General features: G+C 39.1%; 1 protein-coding gene and 1 long non-coding RNA gene across 10 annotated transcripts in view; one reads left to right on the forward strand and one right to left on the reverse strand.

Annotated features, from left to right (window-relative positions):
- Window positions 1-17347, forward strand: part of CCPG1 (cell cycle progression 1) — a 65975-nt gene that overhangs the window by 30899 nt on the left and 17729 nt on the right. For 6 of the 9 annotated variants that reach the window (XM_073303804.1, XM_073303799.1, XM_073303801.1 and 3 more), the window contains 6 exons: window positions 2052-2169; window positions 6333-6412; window positions 6579-6786; window positions 9966-10061; window positions 13443-13697; window positions 15236-15247. In XM_073303804.1, coding sequence (XP_073159905.1) covers window positions 2052-2169; window positions 6333-6412; window positions 6579-6786; window positions 9966-10061; window positions 13443-13697; window positions 15236-15247 — 769 coding nt within the window. The remainder of the gene's footprint in view (window positions 1-2051; window positions 2170-6332; window positions 6413-6578; window positions 6787-9965; window positions 10062-13442; window positions 13698-15235; window positions 15248-17347) is intronic. The other 3 variants (XM_073303798.1, XM_073303803.1, XM_073303805.1) reach the window with 3 other exon arrangements.
- On the reverse strand, window positions 33-14865 carry LOC140894918 (uncharacterized). Its single transcript, XR_012153994.1, has 3 exons — window positions 14548-14865; window positions 8212-8311; window positions 33-360 (listed from the first exon to the last, which is right to left on the reverse strand). It is a non-coding gene; the product is annotated as an uncharacterized lncRNA (long non-coding RNA).

Below are 17347 nucleotides of genomic sequence, written 5' to 3' on the forward strand. Positions count from 1 at the left end.
ACATTAATAAAGACCATGTATTTAATCTTTCTAAATTCTACTTTTTTTAGCAAAATAAAACATTTGGATAATTTAACTGACTCCAAACAAATAAAGGGTACAGTTACCGAGTTTGAACAGTTAGGTGCCAAGCCTGATTGTCAATTTATTGATGTTTATAAGTATCATGGTTTCTCTTTCTACATTTCTTTTCCTCTGCTTTTCTCATTCATAATAATTTTAAATCTCATCCTTTAACATATTTTCCTTCCTCTAATTAGTACCTTATCTAGTGTTTTTACATTTCTTTTTCTTCCATCTTCTGTACCGTAACACTTCGTTTCGGGCTCTCGATTCATCGCCGTTAACTCACGCGATTAACTAAAAAAAATGAATCGCAATTAATCGCAGTTTTAATTGCACTGTTAAACAATAGAATACCAATTGAAATGTATTAAATATTTTTGATGTTTCTCTATATTTTCATATATATATTAATCTGGGTTGTAATTGAAATCAAAGTGTATATTATTTTTTATTACAGATATTTGTACTGTAAAAATGATAAACAAAAAAATAGTATTTTTCAGTTCACCTCATTCAAGTATTGCAGTTCAATCTCTTTGTCATTAAAGTGCAACTTACAAATGTAGGTTTTTTTTGTTGTTACATAACTGCACTCAAAAACAAAACAATGTAAAACTTCAGAGCCTACAAGTCCACTCAGTGCTACTTCTTGTTCAGCCAATCGCTAAGACAAACAAGTTTGTTTACATTTACAGGAGATAATGCTGCCCTCTTCTTATTTACATCACCAGAAAGTGAGAACAGGCATTTGCATGGCACTTGTGTAGCCAGCATAGCATGGTATTTATGTGCCAGATATGCTAAACATTCATATGCTCCTTCATGCTTCAGCCACCATTCCAGAGGACATGATGATGATGCTCGTTAAAAAAATAATGCGTTAATTAAATTTGTGACTGAACTCCTTGGGGGAGAATTGTATGGCCCCCGCTCTGTTTTACCTGCATTCTGCCATCTATTTCATGTTATAGCAGTCTCAGATTATGACCCAGCACATGTTGTTCATTTTAAAAACACTTTCACTGCAGATTTCACAAAACGCACAGAAGGTACCAATGTGAGATTTCTAAAGATAGCTACAGCACTCAACCCAATGTTTAATAATCTGAAGTGCCTTCCGAAATCTGAGAGGGATGAGGTGTGGAACATGCTTTCAGAAGTCTTAAAAGAGCAACACTCCCATGTGGTAACTACAGAACCTAAACCACCAAAAAAGAAAATCAACCTTCTGCTGGTGGCATCTGACTTAGATAATGAAAATGAACAAGCGTCAGGCCACACTGCTTTGGATTGTTATCGAGCAGAACCCATCATGCATGGATGCATGTCCCCTGGAATGGTGGTTGAAGTATGAAGGGACATACAAATCTGTAGTGCATTTGCCACATAAATATCTTGTGAGGCTGGCTATAACAATGCCATGTGAACGCCAGTTCTCACTTTCAAGTGACATTGTAAACAAGAAACAGGCAGCATTATCTCTTGCAAATGTAAATAATGTAAATGCAAATGTAAATTGTCTGAGCGATTGGCTGAACAAGAAGTAGGACTGGGTGGACTTGCAAGCTCTAAAATTTTACATTATTTTATTTTTGAATGCAGTTATTTTTGTACATAATTCTACATTTGTAAATTCAACTTTCATGATAAAGAGATTGCATTACAGTACTTGTATTAGCATTGTACACTTTGTATTCTGTGTTGTAATTGAAATCAATATATTTGAAAATGTAGAAAACATCCAAAAATATTTAAATAAATGATATTCTATTATTGTTTAACAGTGTGAGTAATCATGATTAATATTTTTAATCGCTTGACAGCCCTACTTTGTTTAGTTTTAGAGATTGCCAGTTTTCAATTTGGTCTGTTATTTTTGTTCACTATTGTTATTCATGTTGTTTTTTCTGTAACCCTTTTCAAGTACTTTAGAATAAAAATGTTGTAATTTCAGCAAATATAATTTAAAGCTTTCTATTCTTCAGGGGTCTGATATAGAGACAGTGACCTCTGAAAATGGAGGAACAAATAGTAATCTTGAGTTTGCTTCAGAAGAATATGCTACTTTAGTGGAGAAAGAAGAGCAACCATTTGATTTGAGAGGTAAGATATTAAAAGCAGAGCTATTCTATAAAATATGCAAGGCTTCTGTTGTAGCGATTAGTTTTGTCCAAGATATTCTATATGTACACCTTAATAAAAACAGTACATTGTATAGGCCTCTGTCGCATTACTACTTTATCAGTGTTGTGGACAACTTTCAGTAACTAGCATTACAAATATATTACTTCTTAATGTGTATATGGGAGTGAAATAATTAGTATGGCGCATATTACTGAATCATTACTTCAGGCATGTTAACGAAGAGTACCTATTTGTATAGTTGGAAGATAGCAATACAATTACTGATACAGAAATCATGATTTAATTGAAATTCCTTAATTATGTCATATGCCAAATCAGGATAATTTAGAAGCAAATGTGCATTATATCTAAAATAAGAATTCAGTAATGTCACTATGTCACTTTGAAGCCTAAAATATCTGTGGAGTCACTGTGAAGCATTGGGAGCAGCTACAGGGATAGTTGAGAGCTACCCCTTCTTGTCAACTGTTGGGAATGGGCCACATTCACCCTAATTGAATTGGCCTCGTTAGCACTGACACCCCACTTGGTAAAGCAACTTCCATCTTTTCATGTGCTGTATATTTATACCTGCTTACTGTATTTTCCATTCCATGCATCTGATGAAGTGGGTTATATCCCACGAAAGCTTATGCCAAATAAATTTGTTAGTCTCTTAGGTGTCACAAGGACTCCTCGTTTTTTCTTTTTGTTCAGCATATTCCCAGGCTGAATCATCATTGGGTTTTGTGAACTAGTAACATCCAATTTTTATAAGTTCTGAGCCAATCTGACTTTATAAATTACATCTGTTCAGTGTACAGCTACAGAAGGCATGTATCTATGCCATGCCAAGAGACCTAGAGTAGACCATTGTGATATCAGAGGTAACTCAAACAATCACCACCCTTCCTCTGCAGCTAATTTGCTTGCTAATTTCATTGTTTGTATGAGGGTGACTGCACAGATGGTGGATTACTTGGCCAGGCTGCTACACCCATGCACCCATCTGATACCCTTACAAATCTCCCAGAACCACCCTGAAACAAAAATCAACATAACCACCTACACAACAATACAACCGGCACACACAATAATTGCAAACACACAGAACCCCTCACCGCAGTACATACCCCTTATTGACCACCTACACAAGTCAGCACAAATCTCCAAGCGCAGCCCATGCAAAACACGAAGTCTCCAAGCACAATCCCCCACCTGCACAAATCCACACAACCACCCCTTATTCTTCACCTGCACAAAACAACACAAAATCCCCCAATACAACCCTCCAGACAGAAATCAACACAACCACACAGTCAGCACACACAATAATCTGAAACACAAACAACTCCTCGCTGTAGCATACATCCCTCATTTGCCACCCACACAAATCAACACAGATCTCCCAGCATCCCCCCGATGCAACTCAACACAACCACGCACACTACAACACAGTTATCACACACAATAACCCCTGCTAAACCCCCAGATGCAACACAATCAGCATACACAAATATTCCAGTAAAACACAACCAGCACACATAATAATCCTAAACACATTTAGTCCCTCAAAGCAGTAAACACTTTCATTAGCCACTCTCACAAGTCAACACAAAATCTGCCAGCACAACACACTCAATTGCCCATCCTTATCATACTTACCATAAATCTGAGCTGTCACTGTGTGTCATCACTAGTTAAATAAACTTCAACTAATTGGTAGTATAGAGGTGCCTCAGTGGCTCTGTGTTAAGATTGCATTGAGATTTGTGCTTAAAGCAGAATGAAAGTCCTTCCATTTTATACTTTAATTATTGAATTTTGTATCAACATTTAATACTTTCTCTCTTTCTAGAGCAATTGAGTTTTCCATAATATTTTTTATCAAAGATTTATTAAGTTTACCAGAGGTAACAATTGGAAATGAGCCCTTTTTGAAACTTTTTACTGAGTCTCACATTTTTTCAGACTGACTCTTTGTTTTATACTCAAACCACCACAATCCCTTGAAACTTCAAATTTCTCTGTCCTAAACAGTCTACCATCTTGGGGATAAGACAGTTTTCAAATCATACTGTGAAATGTAGTTATTATCATAACTAAAATTGAGCTCCGCAAAGACAAAGAATGGAGCTGTTAAATTCCAGTAGCTGCTATTTCTCTGCAGTTGAGGCTGTCTCCCTGAATCCACCGATCAACTCCTTGTGTATACCTCCCCAGTCCCTGACTTTAAGAAGCTAGGCTGGACAGCCGTGATATGGCAAGGGGTGCTGTGAGCTATGAGGGGCATCAGAAGAGAGTTGAGTATTGAGGGGATGCTATTCATGGCAGCAACAGCATGGGAGGGCCCTTGAAGGTGATGGTTCAGCTCAGATATATAATGGTCGCCTTCTCCTTAGAAGCTTTCCAACACAACCCCATTTCCCCTCTATGCCCTCTGCATAGCCCCCCATATTTTCATCTCCTGAGGATCTCAAAAGGGACAGGAGAGAAGCTGTGCTCTAACAAACAATAGGGAGTTTGTCAAATTGGAGCTCTCCCTCTTTGCTTATCCATGTCCCATTTTGTTTCCCACCCTCTGTGGCTCTGCTACCTGGTACACTAAGAGAGCACAGTATTTCTGCGCTGAGGCATCAGTGCTTCAAAGACCCCTAATGGCAGTGCTGCAAGGGAGCTGATAAGGGGTGTGCTTATAGGCCCATGTGAGGGCCTATAAGCACGAAGTGGAGCTATAGGGATTGAATGAGGCTTATGGGAACTATGTGAGTAGTATGGGAGGAGTGCAGGGACTTCAGTTAGGAATCCACTGTCTCTGTGACAAGGTGTAGAGTTTGAAGTGCCAGCCGAATCTTAAAACACAGGATTTGCAAAGTTGCAGTTTGTGCATGCTCAAATATATGTTAATGAGGAAGCTTAGCATTCTGAGGCCTTTACCATGAGATCTTTCTCTAGCAGACAATACATGTTCTGTCATCCAGAAATTAAGACCAGTTAAACTATCAGTAGAAATCTCTTTGAGCGATACTTAATAATTTGCTAAATACTTTTCACAAATTGGTGGTGGTCTTAGTTTGTTGTTACGGTTGTGCCTAGAGGGCCCAAACAAGATTGGAGCCAATTGTGATAGAATACAATCCCTGTCCCAAGAAGCTTACCATATAAATAGATGATACCTTGTCAGACATATGATGGGAAGGGAAACAGAGGCACAGAAAGGTGAAGTGACTTACTTAAGGTCACGCAGCAGACCATTGTCAGAAATGGAAATGGAACACAGACCTGCTGAGTCCCAGTTCAGTGCTTTGTCCACTGGACCTCTCTGCCTCTCAGTAGAAGCAATCTACAAGATAATGGGGCAGATCTTCCAAAATGTGCATGCACATTTGTGAATGCCCAATTTTAAATACCCTGTCCCAATTCATATTTATGTCTGGGTTTCCACATATATAAAGCAAGTGCAAACCTCAACTTGTATGCATGTATTTGCACATCTAGATTGGGTGCATGAATTTGGGCTTGCATGTTTTTTGAAGTTAACTTCATAATATAAATTGGAAAAAACTATATGAACCCTACTTAATCTTTTTATAAATAGGTTGAATAGGATACATATTTTTTCCAATTTGTATTGTGAAGCTAAGACCATTCATGGCAATTTTAATTAAATGGGTTTAACAGTGAGATGATTCACGCAGTTAATGCAAAACCCCAGATGATAAAATATAATAAAATTTTGATGTAATGTCTAGGAATCCATTATCCAAAGCGTGGTCAGGTCCATCAATATCTTGAAAAGTCCTTGGATTATCCAGATTTATCAATGTTCCATCATAATGTCTGGATAACTGAGGACATAATGTTGAATTTAATTTAAGTGTATGTTTTAGGATGTACGTTTCTTCTAGTATGATCAATGCAATGAGTGTCTAAATAAAAGCATCCTTACATCATCATATCCTAGTTATAAAGTATTTGGATTCTGATGTTTCTTAGAGGGATGTTAAACGATGAAGTTTAATACATTTGAAGAATGTTTATTCAAGAATGATTTGACTTTAGAAATTGTTTGATATTACTGAAGAAAACTGGGAGTCCATGTTTTTAATCCCACATTAATTGAAGATTTCTTTGTACTACAGCTGAATGCAGCAAAGATGATGTGGTGTCAATGGTAGAAGCTTCTCCTGCTGCCTTGGAGGAAACCCAGGCAGTTTCTGAGGTATATTATATATTGTACAGCTCAAAGAATATTTTTAAGACACAAAAATAAGATGTTGTTATTCCTCTTTTGCTCCTAAAGCATTAACTACTTTCTGTTTTTAAAATGTTCTACTTTCTCTTTGTCAGTTTGAATAACCTGTTTTTATATTACTGATTATTTTAAGGCAAAGAAAGAGAAATTGCCTGATCATGGTTCCTGTATTGGGGCTAATAGTGATGATTCTGACATTGTTACCCTTGAAACACCTAAAGTAGAAGAAATTGGAACGCAGGAAGAAGCTGCAGTTGTTGATGAGGAAGCTCAAGGTTCAGATGATTTTAACATGGGTTCTTCCTCCAGCAGCCAATACACATTCTGTCAACCAGAAACTGGTAAGAGTAGTTAACTGCCAAGGAACTATGTACAAATGGTACAAAAAAAGGGCGGGGCTGGGATCTCCTTTAGTAACTAAATTATGTGAGCCTTATTTCTTGCTTGTATAGTTCTCTTTGAGAAACTTTTCAGTCTATATGAAAAGATATCCCCAATGTCTGAAGATTTCATACTCTTGATACCTTACCTCTCAAACTTTGCACTAGCATAAGTTTTATGGTACTTTTCAAAAGTAGTGCTAAATTGGAAGCATTTATAAGCAGGAATGGGCAAACTACGGCCCACGGGCTGCATCCGGCCCGTCAGGGCTTTGGATCCAGCCCATGGGATTGCCACCCTGTGGTGCCACGGGCCCTGCACCGCTCCAGGAAGTGGCCGGCACCACATCCCTGTGGCCCCTGGGCGGGAGGGGACAGAGAGCTCTGTGCACCGCCCTTGCCTGCGGGCACCGCCCCCCGCAACTCCCATTGGCTGGGAACGGGGAACCACGGCCAATGGGAGCTTTGGGGGAGGTACCCGCAGGCAAAGGGCAGCGCACGGAGCCCTGTGCCCCACCCTCCTCCCCCAGGGACCACAGGGACATGGTGCCGGCTGCTTCTGGGACTGGCACGGGGCCAGGGCAGGCAAGGAGTCTTCTCTGGCCTTGCTGCACGCTGCTGCCATCCCGGAGCTGCCATCCAGGTAAGTGGCGTCAGGCTGAAGCCCACACCCCAACCCTCTGCCCTGAGCCCCCTGCCACACCTCTCCTGCACCCTAATCCCCTTCTCTGAGCCCCTGCTGCACCCCAACACCCTGCCCTGAGCCCCCACCACACCCTGCACCCCTCCTGCACCTCAACCCCCTGCCCTGTGCTGCCTGCCACACTCTGCACCCCCTCCTCCACTCCAGCCCCTTGCCCTGAGCCCCGTCATGCACCCCAACCCCCTGCCCCAGCCCTACATTCATGGCCCTGCATGCAATTTCCCTGTGCACATGTGGCCCTCGGGCCAAAAAATTTGCCTACTCCTGATTTATAGGAATGTGAAATGCATGCTGGCTAAAATACAAAATATATTACTGACATGTTTTAGAGGATTTATATGATTTTTTTTTAACTTTCATGCTTCAGATTTCTTACTTAGAAATCTTTTATATTCCCTTTTGGAAATGTGTTGATTTGCCAAATCTCTGAGATAGCTGGAATTATATCTCAGTAACCAATTAAGTATCATACATTGATGTTTGGGGCATAGAAGACTAATAACAATGTCATGCCACAAATGGACTCTTTTGCCCCTTATACTTTAGCACTATGTATAATATTTTGTAGAGTCGAAGCTCTTACTAATTTATACAAGTGTCACACAGCATGATATGTAAGAAGAAGGGTATGAAACTACAGCGAAGTTAGAAGTTTTTTTTACATTTGTTTTCTCCCTTATTACCTTTTTCTCTAGTTTCATGGGCTTCCTCCTCCTCCTCCTCGCTCCATTATCCTGCTTACTTGTGTTATGTTCTCTTACTGCCTCTTCTGCGGAAAAGGACCTAGGGGTGACAGTGGACGAGAAGCTGGATATGAGTCAGCAGTGTGCCCTTGTTGCCAAGAAGGCCAATGGCATTTTGGGATGTATAAGTAGGGGCATAGCGAGCAGATCGAGGGACGTGATCGTTCCCCTCTATTCGACATTGGTGAGGCCTCATCTGGAGTACTGTGTCCAGTTTTGGGCCCCACACTTCAAGAAGGATGTGGATAAATTGGAGAGAGTCCAGCGAAGGGCAACAAAAATGATTAGGGGACTGGAACACATGAGTTATGAGGAGAGGCTGAGGGAGCTGGGATTGTTTAGCCTGCAGAAGAGAAGAATGAGGGGGGATTTGATAGCTGCTTTCAACTACCTGAAAGGGGGTTCCAAAGAGGATGGCTCTAGACTGTTCTCAATGGTAGCAGATGACAGAACGAGGAGTAATGGTCTCAAGTTGCAGTGGGGGAGGTTTAGATTGGATATTAGGAAAAACTTTTTCACTAAGAGGGTGGTGAAACACTGGAATGCGTTACCTAGGGAGGTGGTAGAATCTCCTTCCTTAGAGGTTTTTAAGGTCAGGCTTGACAAAGCCCTGGCTGGGATGATTTAACTGGGAATTGGTCCTGCTTTGAGCAGGGGGTTGGACTAGATGACCTTCTGGGGTCCCTTCCAACCCTGATATTCTATGATGCTCTTACTCATTCCCTTTCGTAACACACATTTATACTGTTTCCAGGTTAGGGTTGCCAACTTTCTAATCACACAAAACTGAACACCCTTGCTCTGCTCCGCGCCTTCTCCGAGGTCTTGCCCCTGCTCACTCCATCCCCACTCCCTCCGTCGCTTGCTCTTCCTCACCCTCACTCACTTTTCACCAGGCTGGGGCAGGGGGCTGGGGTGCAGGAGAGGGTGAGGGCTCTGGCTGGGGGTGCGGGCTCCGGGGGAGGCAGAAATGAGGGGTTCAGGGTGCGGGGGGGGGGCTTTGGGATGGGATGAGGGGTTTGGAGTGCGGGAAGGGGCTCAGGGCTGGGGTGGGGGGTTGGGATGTAGAGGTGTGGTGTGGGCTCTGGTTGGGGATGTGGGTTCCCAGCCAATGGAAGCTGAAGAGCTGGCACTTGAGGTGGGGGCAGTGTGTGGAGCCCCCGTAGCCCTAGGCACAGGGGCTGGACATGCTGGCTGCTTCTGGGAGCTGTTTGGAGCCAGGGCAGGCAGGGAGCGTGCCTTGGCCCCACTGTGCCGCCGACCGGACTTTTAGTGGTCTGGTCAGCAGTGCTGATCGGAGCCACCAGGATCCCTTTTTGACCAGGCGTTCGGGTCAAAAACCAGATACCTGGCAACCCTATTCCAAGCTGTATCCCCTTCTTAGTATTAAGCTGTAATTTGGAAAATAATATACGAGAAAGAACAACTTTCAAAAGCATTGCTTTAACTTGGGAGCAGAGAGTGTATTGAGTAGGTACATATACGCCATATCTTTGTGTTTATAAATGTCCATATGCATCAAAAGATTGAGAAACAGCCCAGTGTCAAAATCTGACCCATTTGTGACTGTTATTAATAAAAGTGTCATCAACTTTTTAAAATCTTCCACATTATCTGATTTTATTTTCTGTTATCTTGATTTTTCCTTTTATGGATAAATTCTAAAATCTTTCTTCTGTTTTAATATACAAAAGAAGGTTGGTGGGAGAAGCTGAGGAAGATTCCAGAATGTGTAAGGGGATGGGGTGATGACCTGAAAGAGCATGTGTCTGGCAGCCTTCCTTTCCAAGGTGGTGTGACTAAATTTGATCAGCTTGTATAAAGTTGACTGCTTGTGCCTAGCATGGAGTGCTTTTAAAGTATTAATGCCAACCTGACTTGCTGTTATAGTGGTAATGTGCCAAACAGGTGCTCAAAACCTGTCTTTATTACAGACCTTGGCTAAACTATTAGGCTCTATTTGACTGATATGCTTTTCAAAAAATAGACTGTACCTTAATTTGGAATGAGCATCAATAAACTTTAAAAACAGTATTTTAATATATTTGCTTAACCAGTTAGTTGGATGGCTGCTGTTGGAGTCCAAATGTATCTATAGTCAGAGAGAGACTTTCTTCCATGTTTAATTTAAATGATTTCAACCAAGTCTTCAGTACAGTGCATTAAATTGATTGTGTGTGGAGCATGTTTGCATTGTTTGGAAAGCCATTTGTAATTTTAGCAGTCGGCATGAAGAAATTCTACCTTTTTTCTTTACTCCAATGGTAGTACATAGCATCCAAGTGTGAACTCTTCATTTGCTTGTCTAAACTCTGGTTGAGTTTTATGCTATGATCAATCAGGACAACTGGCTTCCCCAAGGCAGGTACTTAGGCCAAGTATATATTAGAAGATGCTTGCCAGTATTGGTATATTAGCAAACCCTCCTAATTTAGACACAGCTTATACTGGCAAAAAAGGACTTTTGTCAGTATAGCTTATACTGGTTCCCTGTGTGAAATAAGGCATAGCCGCAAAAGCATTTGTATGCTGGTAAAAAACACAAGGGCTTTAGCCAGTACAGAAATGTCACCAAAAAATCAAATTAGTATTGACATTACTGTGCCGTCAAAAGTTTCTAATATAGATCTGGCCTTGATGATCATAACCAGAAGATGATATTTAGGATTGCCTCTAAGGATCACACTTTATCTTTCATATCCACTATCTTTCTGTGGGTATTTTGCAGTATGGCATTATACTGAATCCTCCTAGCTATTGTAGGAAGGTGTCGTTCTTATCCGAGTGTAGTGCTATTGAAAATTTGCCATTAAGTGCTTTTGTTGGTGCTTTAAATATTTTCAAGTCTTATAGCTGTTTCTCCTTTCTTTCTGATTGTCTTTTTTTCCGCACCTTTTTTCTATAGTGTATCAAAGAATTTCCCGTGCTGGTTAAGGGTATGTCTACACAAAAAACTAGACATCTGAGGCTGGCCTGTGCTAGCTGACTTGGGCTCCCAGGGATCAGACTGTGGGGCTGTTTCAGTGCTATGTAGACTTCCAGGCTTGGCCTGGAAAATGAGCACTAGGACCCTGCGAGGTGGGAGGGTTCCAGAGCTTGCACTCAAGCCAGAGCTTGGAAGTCTACACTGCCATGAAACAGCCCTGCAGCCTGATCCCTGCGACCCCAAGTCAGCTGGCATGGGCCAGCTGTGTGTGTCTAGTTGCTGTGTAGATATAGCCAAAGAATACATTATTCCTCTGAACAGTTTAATTTCCACATGTGTAGGCTTCCTCTGCTAGCTGAACCAACCTTGAAAATACTAAGTATTATTTTTCTAGCCATTTATTATCTTGTGAAATATTCCTTTTGTAGGTGTGTACATACAGAACATATGCATTTGTGTCTGAGCTCCACGCTGAATTCTAGTTCAAATACTTTTTCTCACCTGACTGAGCCATTTCTGAATGCTTGCTTTCCTCCTCCTCAATTGTCGAAGTGCATATCTACTTAAATGATCCATTCTATAAAAGACCTTCTTTGTTAAATTTAAATTGATTTAAAAGTGTCTGCACTTCAGGATAAGCAGCTTACATGGTTCAACTCAATTTAAATTCCTGTTTTTCCTACCCATGCATATAAAAATTGCTCAATCAGGGATATAAACTGGATTGTATTATCAAATGAGGGGAAAATTCTCTTTCACAATCTAACACGCTACTTTTCCATGGAAGTCCAAAATAGTATATCTTAGTATTCCAGACAATACTATTTGGTAATCTGTCTCAGGGTGGGCCTGATTGGCCCTGCTCTTTATATCTGAAAAATTAGGATTTGGGTTTTATTTTCAGTGAGGAAACTTAAATTATAATGCGTGGTCTGGTTATTGCTGTCATTGTTTGGCATTCTTGTCTATTCAGTGAGATTTGCATGTTTTTACTTAATTGTTTGGTTGTTACAGCAGTGAAATTATATGTTGACTCATATTGGCCCCACAAAGATATTTTAATTAGACTTTTATGTTTGTGGCCTTAATGCCAACCACCTGTTTGTTTAACTAGGAGAAGAACCACAGAGATACTTGCATCTTATTGTCAGTGGTATTCTGGCAAGAGGCAGTAAATGTTTATGCTTATGCATATGTAGTAAACAAACGATAAAATCTAGTACTGTATACATGCACAAAGACTTAAACTGTTGCTGTCCTCTGATAACATTTCTTTCACTAAGAATCCTGTCTCCTCAAATCTTGGTGGTAAAACATGTGATTGGCAGCAAGTGTTTTGGTTCCATGGTGCTGGATAGAACAATTTTTGTGGGGCTCCATACCTTATGTGCCCTTAGAACACAGACCCATTTGCTGAGCCTTCTCCTTTCCTATGCAGGAGTGGTTGAAAAGTGGCTTTTTGGGGAAGTGTGAAAAGATTGTGGTAGGGAGGTATGATAGCTATTCAAAGTAAGTGAAAACATTTAAATAAAGTTGCTGTATAGAAAGCTATTTGTATTAATAAGTACTTTGTAATCTGCATATATTTTTATATACAAAATATTCCACTCCTATGTCTGCAAGTGTTTCCATGAAGTGGTTCTTTGGGTGTAGAGGGTTGCGTGCATTGCTTTTGAGAATATAATAAAACCATATCAACTAGCATGTGGGGTTTTTTGAGTAGACCTCTGTTCTAGCAGCTTCTGTTCCATCTTTTGCATTAAGTGGTTTTTATATATGAGAGAGGGAAGTTTGACAGTTCAGGTTTTTTCACGTTTCACATTCTGTGAATGGGAATGGAAATGAAATTTCTCACTTTCTAACTTTTATAATCATATTCCATTGTTTTGTTTTAAAAGGTACAGTTGGCCTAGGAATGTAAAACTTTCTAATAAATGGAATTCTCAGGCTTGGGAACTGTCAGGCTGTAAGATGAAACAGCTTGTTTTTATCACAGTGGTGTCTTGATCCTTTGCTTGTTTCCCTAAAATGGGGATTTTAATCAAATATGGCATTCTAAATAAAAAAGGAGCTTTTTCTGTATGACAGTTTGTGCAGTAAATGATGTACTGTGTTCTCCAGTTCTAAGTGCTAAAATATACTTTTAGTGGGTATGGCAGATAAATTTTTAATTAACTCCAATATAGTTCAGAAAACTGCAGCTGTTTCATAATTCTTTTGTTACAGAGTTGTGTTCACTTTTCAGGTTTTCCACCTCAGCCTAGTGATGATGAATCAAGTAGTGATGAAACAAGCAATCGATCCAGTCCCACACTAAGGAGACGGCGTGCAAAGAAGAGGCTAGTCTCCAACTCTGAATCTGAGGGCGGGGCACCTAATGAACAGGACAGTGAACCTCCCAAAGAACAGCAACACAAACGCCAATTCAGTAGTGGCCTGAACAGATGCATTATACTGGCTTTGGTGATAGCAATCAGCATGGGATTTGGACACTTCTATGGTAAGTACATGAAATTTGAGTTGAATTACATAACTGACAGGTGGTGTACAAAATGTACATTTGGCATACCAGTATATTGTGATTCAGATTTTTCATTCAACATATTTATTCATGTCATAGGCTCCTTAGTCACAATGGGTGTTTTTTCTATTATTCCTTCAGAAGTACAGATTGTACTAACAAGTAACTTTGATTTCTAAATGTTTTGTCCAATACTGTCTTAACTCATATGATACAAGCTTATGGCACCATTAAGTTAAATATAAATCATATTAATATAACTTTGAAGTCTCTACCTTATCCTTTCATTAGCTGCTGTTCTTTCTTCTTTTAGCTTTTATCTTGTTTGATATTGCAGAAAGGAAATGTCTTGCTCTGTTCATAAAGCACCGTGTACATTTACTTCACTAAATTATTAGCAGGGAACCGAGAACTCCGTTTGCCACAGAAAAAGGCAGAATTTGCGTTTTTACAGAGAATCTTTAGTTTTTACATTTTGTGAAAAAATAAAATTATATGCTGTGGAACTCCAGTTATCTGATCTAATTGGGACCGGGGCCAGATAGGATAATCAGAAATTAGGAGAATGAGGAGATCCCTGTCTGTCAGCCCCAGGAAGCGGCGGAGCTCCAGCTGTCATCTTAAAAAATTGAAATATATCAATAAAACATTGTGTTCAACTGATACCTATATATATTGTGGCTAGGGAAACTTAAAGTTCAGCATTTCATTTTTATCATGGAAAAACTTGGATTTTTATGTTTTGGTTTTTTTTGGATCAGAGGATTTGTTTTTGTAACGGAAAACTAGAATCCCTGCTTAGTAGTAGTAATACTTTGGACTTATTCACCTTTTAAATCCTTTACTTTTCTATTGTTAGTCTTGTGGTAACCCTTATTGTTGCTGGCAAGATACTGGAAGACATTTGTGGCCTTCATCCAGTGATTCCTCAGTTGCTGAATGAGAGAACTAGATATACTTTTATTGAACAATTCAGAATCTCTCTCGCCTTTTACATTTTGTTTGGCGGGCAAAATATTAAGTAGCACTTGAAAATGTACCATAACTTTCAATGCAATTTCTCAGTGTAGTGATGGAATCCAGTGCAGGAGCTTCTCTCTGGCTTCTTAGTACAGTGTCTAAGGTTGATTCTTTTCTGTCCAATTTCAAACCTGAGCAGTAGAGAAACACCAGAATAGATGGTAACTACCTGTCTTTTCAAAATAGCTAAGTGCAGAGCTCAACAGCTTTCCAATCTGCCTAGCACAATGGAGACCCAATCCTGGTCATGGCTTTTGGGTGCTATTAATATAAATAATAGAGTAATGGGGACTTTCATTTTATATTCATTGTATGATATTAGTAGTCTGTCATGAAAATATGATGCCGCACTAAAATAATCTGTTGATTCAGTTTCAGAATGGGAATGTACATTATCTTTTTTATTAGATTTGACTTTGATTAGTAAATTTTAACATTTAGCATAAACCTTTCAAAATTAATTTACCCTTGAATGTATTTTTTTTTTTTGTTCTCAGGTAAACCTGAAGGTAAGAAATAGTGAGTGCCATTTGGAGGATCCTATGCTTGCAATCAGATTGATTTAAAAAATATATATAGTTGTGTAATCAAGGCTTCACAATTACTACTATGTTCAGGATTATATGACTCAGCCATATAAAATACTCCTGCATAGAGCTTGCAGGCCTTTTCAGCTATTTAACTGGAAAACAAATGTACAGTGTCTGTTGGTATGGTTGAGGCAGTGTGGTCCAGTGGAAACCTGGGTTCCTTTCCAGTCTGGGCCAGCCTTCTACTTTCAGAGCTTGGGCAAATCACTTCATGCTGCTCTTCAGTTTCTCCAGCCATAAGATGGGGCTTATGATATCTACCTACCTTTTATAAAGCATTTTGAGATGTATGGATAAAAAGCAATGACTATTATTATGAATTATTATTTTATTATTATTATTTATATAGTAAAGACCATATTTTCAAATGTTTCTAATTTTCCCTTATTGAATCCATTGCTTTAGAGAGAAGTTGTCATTAATGAGATATTTTTCTCTAAGCCAGCAGAAAGGAGGCCATTTTTTAAAAGTGAAAGCTCCTCATGCTCACATAGTTTAACTAAACCACTCCTCCAGTGTTTCTGCCTCCACAGAGTGGGAAATGTTTACTGTTTTTCTCACTCTGAAAAGGTTTTTGCAAGGAATTCCTTTTCTCTGGGAAGTGATGTTCTCTTTATATTCTCTAGGATTTAAGCATTTGGACTGGAGAGCAGCACTTCACAACATCCTTTTAATGTCAGGTTAATTGTAGTTTGAGAGGGTCACTTTTGTTTCTAGCCACATAGTCACTTCTCTGTTTGAAGTTGACTGATTTTGTTCTACTTCACTGTTTTATTACTTGTTCTGTGTGGCTTGTTGTCACTACTATCTACTCCGCCGGAATTATAATTTCTAGAGAAGTGGAGCTAACATGAGAGTGGGAAACTAGTTTTCTTGCAATTGTAGTTTCTCCTAGAATGAAGCAATTGTTCTGAACAGAACTCATAAATTCATATTGGGACAGGAGGAATATTCTGTATATGCTCGGTTTAAGATGGGATTCTCTTATCTTTAAATCAGGATGGGAGAATGTTAAATGAGGTTAAAATGTCACAATAATTACCTCAGTAGTTCTTTATTTCTTTACATTGTAATAATAATAAAACATGAAAGGAGGAGCTTTGTTTCAAAAAAGGAACTCTACATGCATTCCACTGGATTGGACAAAAATATCGCATACTTTGTTACTTCGTTCCAGAACAGTGGATCCAATGCAGAAAATTTAAAAACAAAAACAAAAAAACCCCTAATATTGTCTTTTGGACTTTTTATTTATTAACTAAGCTAACATCAAAGCCAACATGCACAAATTCTATATTTTGTATGTGCATTGAGACTCAGGTAAAAGGGAGTGCAGGAGAATGCTAATTACTAAAGAAAATCTTTTATTACTTAATAATGAATTTGTAGCTAGTAGAGTGAAGGCATATATTGGAAAAACTTGGGGAAAAAGTAACATCTGTCAGACACTTGAAAGATGGGAACATGGATGTTTAATGAGCATGTGCTCAATTCTGTCGCCTTCACTTTTGCAAGTAAGGATTGCAAGATTGGACCTATGTAAGCTATTCAGATTGCTTTATAACCTGTTTAAGAATTGTGTGTGTAGGGGGTGTTTGTTTTACTTTTTGGGGGTTTTTGTTTTGCATGAATGTTAAAATAGCATGCAAATATCCAGGTAATTATTAATATAGTATTACTTGACAATGTGAAGCTATAATTTCAAAACATCTGTAATGTGGATTTGTTTCATTTCTTTTATTGTGGCTGTTTTTCATTTTATTAAAAACACTCACTAAGTGTACATGTAACATTTTCTGCATAGCTTCTCGTTGATTATATTTAAATATAGGTATTTTCTAGTTAACGTCATTCCATCTGTTTAGCATTAAAAAAATTGTTTGCTTTTATCCAAACACATAAGTATAGCAAAGTTGCTTGTATGGATGTGTTAGAAATTGTTGCTGCAAACAACAGAATTGGTATATAACAACTATAAGACTATACAATTATAAAACTAAACAGAACAGAACAAGTGTA

Source organism: Lepidochelys kempii, chromosome 10 (assembly GCF_965140265.1).
Source record: "Lepidochelys kempii isolate rLepKem1 chromosome 10, rLepKem1.hap2, whole genome shotgun sequence".
NCBI classification, from domain to species: Eukaryota; Metazoa; Chordata; order Testudines; family Cheloniidae; genus Lepidochelys; species Lepidochelys kempii.